At 30.1% G+C, this 11322-nt stretch overlaps 1 protein-coding gene and 1 long non-coding RNA gene across 2 annotated transcripts; both read left to right on the top strand.

Annotated features, from left to right (window-relative positions):
* Nucleotides 1–430: 430 nt before the first annotated feature.
* LOC133034739 (uncharacterized) lies at nt 431–2124 on the top strand. The gene is made up of 2 exons (XR_009686117.1): nt 431–1162; nt 1885–2124. It is a non-coding gene; the product is annotated as an uncharacterized LOC133034739 (long non-coding RNA).
* Nucleotides 2125–7233: 5109 nt separating this feature from the next.
* On the top strand, nt 7234–11086 carry LOC115718698 (inactive protein kinase SELMODRAFT_444075). The gene is made up of 10 exons (XM_030647520.2): nt 7234–7587; nt 7668–7825; nt 7908–8002; nt 8120–8649; nt 8745–9353; nt 9693–9856; nt 9973–10049; nt 10128–10275; nt 10360–10509; nt 10625–11086. The coding sequence occupies exons 1-10, from the start codon at nt 7392–7394 to the stop codon at nt 10916–10918; spliced, it is 2421 nt and encodes an 806-aa protein (XP_030503380.2). The 5' UTR covers nt 7234–7391; the 3' UTR covers nt 10919–11086.
* The last annotated feature ends 236 nt before the right edge of the window (nt 11087–11322 follow it).

Below are 11322 nucleotides of genomic sequence, written 5' to 3'. Positions count from 1 at the left end.
ACTAAACATCACGCAGAAATAAGTAATGTACACGGTACTCTATATAATGTACTTAATTACCATCCCACATATACATATGATCTTATGAATGAAGGAAAATACCAAAATAGCCTTAATCCGACAACATGGACCCACTGCCTAAAGTATTTTCGTACCATCAACTGCCAGGAACAGTGAAGACTGATGTACCTTTTTGTACTCTAACTAACACAAACAGTACCATTTTGTACTTTTTCCGTACCTAATTATTTTATAATTAAAAAAATAAACTCCCAACCGGTAACCACACCTACAACAACCGGTTACCACTTACATTTCAAAAATTGAAAAACATTTAAAAGTACGGTGGGGCCCCCCTGCCGTACAACGGATTCCAATCCGTGTTTTGCATATATGGGCACAAAATCGGCTGCCTATATATTTATCTATCTTCCTCTCTTTCTCTCTCTTTAAAATACCAAAAAATAAAACCCATAAACCTCCATAACCACCACACTCCGGCGACTCACCTCCGGCCACCGCCCGACCCAACGCGCCGGACAAGTCGAAAGCCCAAGTGCCGGCGACCTCACCCCCCAAGCGGCGCCGCTCCTCTCGCCGCCGTTGACTCGGGATCGCAAGTCAAAGTTTAGGATTTCAAACTTTGAACGGGTTTTCCGGTCACCTCCGGCGTCCGTTTGACGAGAGATTTTCACCACTACACTCAGCTCGTCGAGGAGAACAACCTACACTAAACCATTTTTCCCAGTTCGCAACTTTTTCCGGTGACATTTTTGTAGCTCCGCCCCTTTCTGGCGACTTTCCGGTGACCTCGTGTACCGTTTTGACAAACGGTTGGCATGAGTGTGATCTACTCGTCGAGGTGGTCGTTTTGATATATACTACTCCTATTTTCGACGACATTTCTGGTACACCAATTTTTACCGCCACCGATTGTTAATGTGCACCGCTTAGGTGAGGTTTCGGAATCTCAAATTTTAAATATAGTCATATTATATGTCGTTGGACTCGGTTTTGAATGTAGAATGCGATGATGATAATTATTTAATCATTTGATGGTATAGGTGAGAGTAATATGTAAGTTTGGACTAAACAATTGGAGCTCGGGACTTGAGAGCTTAAGATCGTCTTTTGGAAAAAAAAATTTAATGACTCGGGAGAGGTAGGGACTCAACTTGATTTTTGGACCTGATTTTTATATGCGTTGTATAACATTAGACATATTCTAATTTTTATGATTTCCAAAATTGTTTGAAAAATTGAGTGTAATCTGCATATTTTCTGGACTGTTCTGGGGCACCGAGTGCCAAATATATTTTTGTGTGCAAATATTTATGCAGGTTATGATTTTTGGGTTTATTCAAAATACAGCTGTTATGCTGCCGAATTTTCTAGAAAATAAAAAGGAATATGTTCTTTTGTTATGCTTATTATTTGCCTGCTTTGGTTATATTGATGAGAGCCATGTTGATCATGTTCGATGCATATTATTGTTTCACGACCTAGTCTCTGTGTCATCATAGGTAGATCAGGTGTGCACTCACCTGTAGGTGAAAGACCTAGAATCTGTACAGGGAGTGAATTAAATCTGAGCCCCGTTATTTATGGTGGATATCAGATGCGACTACCCGGTTTTGGATGTCGTTTTCTATGATTTGGTATTGAGAGCTAGGGGTCTAGTGGACGGTGTGATATGCATTTGACGTTTGATTTGTGATTATGTGTGGTCTCTCTATTTTATTTGTACATATTCATACTGTTGATGAGACATTTTATTTTTATAAAGCTAACCATGCAGGAGTTTTATTAAACCAAGGGTCCTTTGATATTAGTTGTTTTCCTACTGGGCTTTATAAGCTCACCCCCTATTTTCTCCCATTCCAGGAACTCAGTTTGATGCTAGTGGATGAGGATGGTACTGTTGGGAAAGGAATGTCGTTATTAGTTTAGTCATATTTTACTCTTTCACCTTCTAATGAGACTGATTTTGTATTTAAGAACCAATGGATGGTCTGGATGACTTAAATTAGCTATGTACTAGTTAGAAATGAGAAATGATGGATGCTAGGTATTATTTTGGTATTTTATTGACTTATTAAATCTATCTATTTGGTGATTACATAACTGTGGGGATATTACTGTTCTCTTATATTGATGAGTGGTCCTGATTTTTACTACTAATATATTTTTATTAATATAGGAGTTAATCCATTCTTTTAAATTAGTATTTTGTAATATAAATAAAAGGATCATTTATAAGCTTTATTTTCCTACGAGGGTCAAAGTGTGACCTTTGACCACCCAAGTTATGGATATTACACATCTGCCACAACCTAGGGCTCGGGTCGTGACATATTGAGTTGGATTGCAACTCATTCGTGGGATAGAATCAGTGACGAAGCCAGAAATTTAGTTGAGTGAGAGCTTGAATAAATATTAAGTCAAAACTAATAAAAATAACTGATAAATGTATCTTTCAAATTTTCATCTTCAACAAAATAAAATAATACTATTGACAAAAATAAAATAAAATATTATCAATAGTATTATTTTATTTTTTAGTAAAGTTATTATTTTTTTTATTATTTGTATTGAACTACTTTTAAAATGGGCTTGATTAGAATAAGAGTAGGCTCATGAATCATGATTAAGATATTGAGTGAGGGCTTTTGTGAATTGGGCTTTAATAAATTGAGCAAAGTGAATTAATATATGTATATATCTACATATAAAAAATCTGAGGTATATATTTGAGTGAGGGCTTTAGCCTACATATAGGCTAAAGTCTCTCCGTCCCTGGATAGAGTCATGTTGAAAACAGATAGCTTGGTGTGTGTTCAAACGATTTAGAGCGATATTTTATGCCTTCATAATTTGTGTTTTGTAAAACGATCTGCAAATAAGTTGACTCATTGCTTGGCAAGAAACTCTTGTTTCTCTACAGGTTGTGTGCTTTAGTTGGAGGACTGTTCCTCTGAAGTGCGTTCTATTATTTTGAACGAATTTATTAATTAATAGATCTTATGATTTTTATTAAAAAAAAATAATAATTCTTATAATATTAAAAATTAAAGAGAACATTTATCATTAACAAGTCCTTTCTCCAGAAAATATATCTAGTTATAATTCACACACTTAAATAATAGTAACATGTACAAATTATAACATCACCCTAACTTCATCTCTTCACCCAACACAAACTAATATAAATAATTTTAGAAGGTTTTCTCAAAAAAAAAAAAAAATTAAAAAAATTAGAAGGTAAAATAATTAGGATATTCTGAATTCGAACAATTTTTAATATAGGGAGAAGGATCAAATGATTTTACAAAAAAAAAAAAAACAAGAAAAAGCTTAGTGACTAATTTAAATGGTGATAAACCAAGACGGTAAAATTGTTGTGCTTATGTATATAGTTATAGAAAATTGCTAAAAGGTATTATTAGTTGTCTAATATTTTTTTTTAGTGTTATAGTGCTATTGGTGTAATTAAGTATTAAGTTACATATAACTTAAAGCGTCATACCACTGGTATCTAGTAATAATACTTGTATTTATATTTAAATTTAAATATACTATTATTATTGGAATATCTTACTATTATAAAAGTGTGGTAATAGTGTGAGATTTCCATAGTACTTTTGCCCTTCACAACAATATATAACTACATTGATACTAATAAAGTGTAAAATGTAACCTAATGAGATATATATACCTTTTCATCTTCTTAAAAAGTCAATCAATTATATTAAGAGAATATGATATTTTGATAATTCTCTAACATTTACATTGTACAATAGTAAAGAAGCAAAATTTAATATTTTGTCTTTTACTAGCTCACCTACTTTTAAAATACTTAAGCATAATAAACAAAAAAACTTTCTTATTTTAACTTTTATCGTTATTTTGTTTTTTTATTATTATTATTAGACAATTAAAAACTCTAGATTAGTTCTTCCTTTTTAATTGAAAATTTTATTAATTTAATTTTCATATTTTCTCTAGGATGCTTATTATATAAAATAAATAAATCTAATATTGTAAAATTATTTTATGTTTTTGAAAATTAAAATGGTGGAGTTCCACCTAAGAATTCTTGATTGGTTGAGTGTTTTCAAAAATAAAATTTGAATACTATTTTGAGTTTTAGGCTAAAAAATGAAAACACCATTTTTATGTTTTTTGTGTTTTCAAATCATTGAATCTAAAAACTCTTTAATTATTCTCTTACTTTTTTATTTTGAGATTCTCAACCAATCACATATTCAATTTTTTAAAACTCAAAAACATTAAATCCCACTACAACCAATCACATATTTAAAAACAAATTTTCACTTACAAAATTTAAATTTTTGTTTCCAAAACACATTTTTAAAAAACACAAATTTTGAATCACAAACCAATCAAGCCCTTGTAACAATTTTGAAATTGTTGTTTTTTTTTTTTATTTTTATATATCAGTTAACATAAAAATTATGTACAGATTATATAAATACTCTATAAAATATATTAAAATATTGACCATCTTATATATGGCTAAAAATTTAAAAATTATATAAATATTGACCGTCTTATATAACTTAAATACTCAGTTTAAAAATTTATTTTTACTCTTGTACAATAATAAAATATGTATTTTGTAATTTATAATTTTTAATTTGTACTACAATTAAAATGTCAAATTTAAATTTTTATTATAATTATTTATAAAATTAAAATTAAGCAAACAGAAATAAAAATAAAATATAACAAGAAGAGCTAGGCACGTGCATCATCACGTGCTAACCTCACCTAGTATCATATAATATACTATTTTTTAAGATATTATTATATTATTAAAATATTATATAAAACTTTTATCAAATACATTACTATGCACTCTATTAATGTGCACCCCACCCTTACATTGCCACTTGATCTATAAAGCTTTTTTACTGGGTAGATATTTTTGGTAGCCCCTACCATAATCACATCCTATACATATATATATTTATATATATATATTATCTGGTTATGTAACACAATTCTTGATTTAACAGAGTTTTTTGGTTTTCTACGTTAACTTTAACAGAATATTTTTTATTAATTTTATAATATTATTATATATATTGAAAAATAAAATTATATTATATATTGTATAAAAAAATTTAATTTTATTATATATATTTAAAAATAAAAATTACATCTATAAATAAAATATACATATTTAAACCTTAATTTTATGACAACCTTCTATTTTAAAAATGATTAATAATATATATATGCTTCTAATAATTTGTACACTTTATTATAACTACACTCTCCTAACTATAAATTAAAAAATATTGTATCTATCATTATAATTATTTTTTAAAAAAATATATATTTAGACATAATATATAAAGGGTGGCTATTCAATCGTTACATTTTTATTGTAACCATATGGTTACATTTTTTTTAACCTGTAATAGCAGGTTACTAATAGGTAGACTTTTCTTTTTTAGATTTAATTAATTATAATTAATTATTTTCTTAAAATAATTAATTAAATAGACATTCCTTTTTTAGAATTATTTAATTATAATTAACTATTTTCTTAAAATAATTAATTAAATAGACATTCCTTTTTTAGAATTATTTAATTATAATTAACTATTTTCTTAAAATAATTAATTAAATATTTAACAAGACCTATTTTAGCAATTAATATTTATATTTAAATCCTTACTTGAATTATTTTAATAATTAATTCATTTAATTATAATATTTACAATAAAATTTATTTTTTTTTACAAAAATTAAACTTCTTTTGACACAAATTAAAATTCTATTCTTATAATAAATTTTCAAATCCTTCAATCGATAACAAGTGCAGCCATTTTTTTTCTAAGTATGAGGCCTCAAGCTAATCAATCGATAACAAGTGCAGCCATTTTTTTTTCTAAAAAATCCTTCAACTTATTTCATTTTTTTACTTTTTAAATATAATGAAATAAAAAAATTAAATAATTAAGTGTAATAATTTAAAATTAAGATTACAAGTATAATAAAATTTAAATTATGAAATTATATGTGTATAATTTTAAATTATAAAAAGTTTTAAGTATAAAAAAATAAATTGCTAAAAGATCCTTATATAGTAATAAATTGCAAAAAATTAATTAATAATTATAATTAATTTAATTTTAAAATATAATTAATCTTAATTAAAGTTTTATAAGGAAATAAATGATTAGGTTACTTTTAGGTTACAAGTTATTTATTATTTATTTTTATTTAATTTCCAAATTAATCACAACCATTTAATAGTAATCCAATGGCTTAAAAAAATGTAATCATGATGGTTACAATAAAAATGTAACCATTGAAACCTCTTCCAATATATAAAATATATTTTGAAAGTAATTAATTTTTTAGTTAAATTCAAATTTTGTCAAAATATTTTCTAATATAATCCTTATATATAAAGATCAATATATATATTTATATATATATAAAATACGTATAACAATGAAATTCATTTTATCATTGTATATATAAAATACGTATATATATAATTACATCTAAAGAGCACACCAATGTAGCTGCAATAGCTAAAAATAATTCTCAAAGATCAAAATCTCAAACCCTATTTCAAAAATTAAAAAAATAAAAAATAAATTACCTAATTAAAAAATTTTAATATACATATATTGCACTTAATATTATTTAATTAAACTTAACTAAAAAAAATTAATTATTCGTACATTGCACTGCACCGTAACATTAACCTATATAATAGAAAGTCTAACCTCATAAAGACAAAAAGGATCTCCAACAATTTTTATTTCTAAATTTATTGTTTATGTCCCACAAACCCTATCATTGATTTAATGGGAATCCAAACAGAGTTCCAATTTTTTTGTTTGTTTAATGACAATGGATCATGTCAAGTAAAATGAATGAGCAGTCAAATTGTGTAACTAATAATTAGGCCTCAGCTGTTGTTTAATATTACAATATAGGAAAGGTCCCCAAAATGAAAAAATAAATAAAAAATAAATAGTTAGTTCCTTATAATATATGTCATTATTATGAAAGAGTCCAAGCGAAATTTCCAAAGCTTTGGTTGATGATTGACACTAGCTACTCCCTTCAAATACTAACAGACAAGAGAAAAAACACTTCAAAGGTTTCTCTTATCTTGTATAGTGGAGTCTTGTACGGATCTTTCGATTATGCCTCATACTTTATGCAATGCCATGTTTTTTCCTTTGGCTCATTCTTTGGAGCCCATTTTAATAGTCAAACTTCCAAATTGAACATGTCACAAAAATGTACAAAACTATAACCTATTATAACATTGAGTGTCAAGGCATGTCTTATTGGCCACATACTAAAAATACTGAGATCCCATTCAGCAAGAAAAAAAAATGGATGGAGAGGTTATTTTAGTGGCAGTTGATGCTAGTAAAGAGATCACAAATTATGCACTTCAATGGGCAGTGTGGAATGTGGTTAGAGCTTCAGACACTTTAATCCTTTTAGCTCTTCTTCCTTCTCAAGTGTGTTCTTCCGCAACGAGTCCAAGTATACTACATCATTCAAAAACAGCTCAGTTCTTTTCTTGTAAGTTTTTTTTTATATGAGAATTGTATTTATGCATAATGCTACCAATTCGGTCTCTTACCAACATCTTTCGTAATTAGGCCTGCTAAAGAAGTTATGTATAGGCCAAACCAAAGAAGGTGATGCGAATGATGATATAATACTTATAAATGGAGTTGATCATGATGCTTTCCATAGAGTGAACAATGTCTGCACTGATATCATACAACAACTCTGCTCAGCATATGATCTAAAGCAGGTAATACTCTTATTTTTCTTTGCAAAAATCTTAAGAATGAAAACTTCTATGTTCATTCTAATTCGAACTTGAATTCTAATAGGTGCATACTGAAGTAAAAGTTGTGACTAGTGTTGAATTGGGAACAGTTACTTCTAAAGCTCAAGAGCTTCAAGCAACTTGGGTAATTCTTGACAGGTATGTTCATATTTCTTTTGAGAGATTTTAGGGAAACTTAAACTTGTTAAACTAGACATTTTCAGTAAGATGGTTAGAAACAGTGATTCAATGTTGAAACTAGACTATTAACTACAGATGCTTGAAGAGAGAAAGTGATCATTGCTTCAAACAATTGAACTGCAATATTTTGCTCATAGACCATGCTACACCGAAGTTCCTCAAATCTGTAAATCTTCCAAAAAGAAAGAAACTTTTCGGGGGACATCATCAAACGAAAGTAGAGACAAAAATGCTTGGTTTCCTTCCAAGAAAGGCTCCTGAGTACACTAGTACCGCTACAACTAGAAGCAGTCTAACTACTTCGAGTTCAATTTTCGAAACAGATGTTTCGCATTCAATATCTAGTACATGTAGAGATCATTTTAACAAGCATAGCCCTTCAACTACAAAAAACCAATGCAAACAGTATCTTGATCTTAATTCCCAGTACTTTTCTGAGAAAGTAGAGCCTCAAGAAACTTCCAGCAAGCCTCATTTTCACAGTACTTTTCAACCATTTAATAAGGCATCGAGTTTTTTCACTGGTAAATCACATCATAAGTTATTGGCCAATCCCTTGTATGAGAAAAATAGAAGCTATGATGTACTTTCTAAAGCAAAAGCTGGTGAGATATTCCCCTCTAAAACTATACGAAGAAGAAAGTTAATAATCATATTATTTTAGAATGAAGTTAATAAGACTTGCAATGTTTTGAAACAGACATGGATGAGGTTAATGGTACTACTACACAGAAGACAATGGTTTCACCTAGAAGATCAGCTCACTTACTGCACTTGAGAAAAGCTCAAGAGGGGATATTCCCTTCGAAACAGCTGATAACAACAAGAGACTCTTTAACTGAGAACGAAAGAGAAGTTTATGCGCCATTACTACCCTCCACTTCTCAAACCATGAACAGAATCTCAAGTATAAGAAAAGCTGTATCATTATACACTAAACACCCACCATACCCTCCACCTCTTTGCTCTATTTGTAAGCATAATACTCCTGTTTTTTGGAAGGCTCCCAGGAAGTTCAGTTTCAAAGAGATAGAAAGAGCAACAAACAGATTCTCAAACGAAAACTTCTTGGCAGAAGGCAGTTTCGGTCCTGTACACAGAGGGGTGTTGCCTGATGGTCAAGTTGTTGCTGTCAAGCAACATAAGATGTTAAGTGCTCAAGGAGCATCTGAGTTTTGCTCTGAGGTTGAAGTGTTGAGCTTTGCGCAACACCGGAATTTAGTGATGCTCGTAGGTTACTGCACTGAAATAGAATGGCTTTTGGTGTATGAGTTTGCTTGCAATGGTTCACTAGACACGCACTTATATAGTAAGATGATCAAGCCAAACCGTTTCGAAGTTCTTTACATATCTAAGGTGGCGTTTGGTTGTAGGAATGAAAATATAGGAATAGGAATGAGAATGAGAATGTGAATAGGAATGGAATCAAATTGAAATGAATATAAAAAATTATTTAATAATGGAATAGCCATCCTACAAAACGATAGAAAAGTATTCCATTGGAAAGATATTCCAATACTTTAAATGCAACCAAACAAAATAAAACTATTTGCTTTTCATTCCATTCAATTTTATTACCTCCAACCAAATGCCACCTAAGTTTAACTTATCTCTTGGAAAGTCAAAGAGAGTAGTTAATAATTTGCAGGATCACAAGAAAAAGAGCTGATGTCTTGGAAAAGTAGGATGAAAGTTGCAATAGGAGCAGCAAGAGGATTGAGATACCTACACGAAGATTGCCGGGTTGGTTGCATTGTACATAGAGACTTTAGACCCAACAACATTCTTCTCACTCATGACTTTGAACCAATGGTTAGTATTTTCACTGAATATACTTTTTTTGCTTCCATGTAATTTCTTCGACAGACTTTTTCTTGAGCCCCCATGTTTTGAAGCCTTCATCGTAATAATATTTTTTCTATAACTAGGTGGGAGATTTTGGGCTAGCAAGATGGCAAGTAGATGGTCAGTCAGCCGAGGAGACTCGGGTTATTGGTACATTGGGGTACTAGACTCTTTTACTTCCTACAAAACTATCAATTCTTTCATATCTCAAGCCTATAAACTGAATTATTATTTGTAGGTACTTAGCCCCTGAATACACACAGAGTGGGTTGATAACAGAGAAAGCTGATGTATATGCATTTGGGGTGGTTTTGTTGGAGCTCTTAAGTGGATTCAGCGTCACTGAATTTTCAAGAAAAACAGGACAACAATTTGTTGCAGAATGGGCAAGTTAACTGTATAACAACAAGAAATTTCTATAAGATCAATACTATTGGTGTTTATTAACATGAAAAAACTATAAGCTGCAGGGCTCCCCATTACTTGGAAGTATGAAAATCGATGAGGTCATAGACTCTCGGTTGGAGAGAAATTATGAAAAGAAGGAAGTAGAATGTATGATGTATGCTGCAAGTTTATGCATCTCACCTCACCCTGAACAAAGACCAAGGATGTCAAAGGTTTCTTATGTTAGGATTTTAGCATCAATTAGAATAACTTTTTCCTTTTGTTCATTTTCTGACATATTGTTTCCTTGGAAAATCTTCTCAGAAATAAATGTGAACGCTTTTACAGGTTTTGAAAATATTAGAAGGATATGTTCTCACTTGTAGGGCTTATGATTACAGAGGGTCACCTTCTCTTGGCTCATCACAAAGCACAAATAGTAGACAAGCTACTGATCAAAGCACAATTCAATCCTCATTGTCGAGTAGTAGCACACTCAAGGCAGTGCATCCTTCAAAAGGGACTGAAATTCTAAGCACTGCCTGTTGTTTGAACCTACTGGAGTCCAATGTCAATCAAGAATATCAAGCATACTTGCAAAATTCACTAGCCAAGTTTGTTCAAACCTTGAATGGTAACTAAAATAACTAACATGTATAAAGCAAAAGTCTATTTTTTTCATGGTCATTTTCTTTTAAAGCATTTTTACTCTGTTTATAGAAAAGCATAAGCATCTGGCTTAGCAAGTTAGAATGAATGTTTTGTATAATAACAATAGAATATATGATCTAAAATGTCATTGATGGATAACCACACCAAGCTGTATCTTGTTTTTGAATAAGGCTGGTAGTGTAATTTGTCTACACTTTAGTTTGTTCTCTAAGTAACTGATCAAAGAGACTTTTCTTTTTGGATTAATCATACTTTAAATACATGAAAAATATTGTACCTTCACGATACTTGCCAGTTCTCAAATTGGGCGACACGTGAATGATTTACATGGTTTGATCCCAAAATGCTGTAAGTAATTTATTAGTAGGGAAAAG

The sequence above is a fragment of the Cannabis sativa genome, chromosome 2 (assembly GCF_029168945.1).
Source record: "Cannabis sativa cultivar Pink pepper isolate KNU-18-1 chromosome 2, ASM2916894v1, whole genome shotgun sequence".
Classification (NCBI taxonomy): Eukaryota; Viridiplantae; Streptophyta; class Magnoliopsida; order Rosales; family Cannabaceae; genus Cannabis; species Cannabis sativa.
Note: the sequence above shows the minus strand (reverse complement) of the source record. Positions and strands in the feature narration are given on the sequence as shown.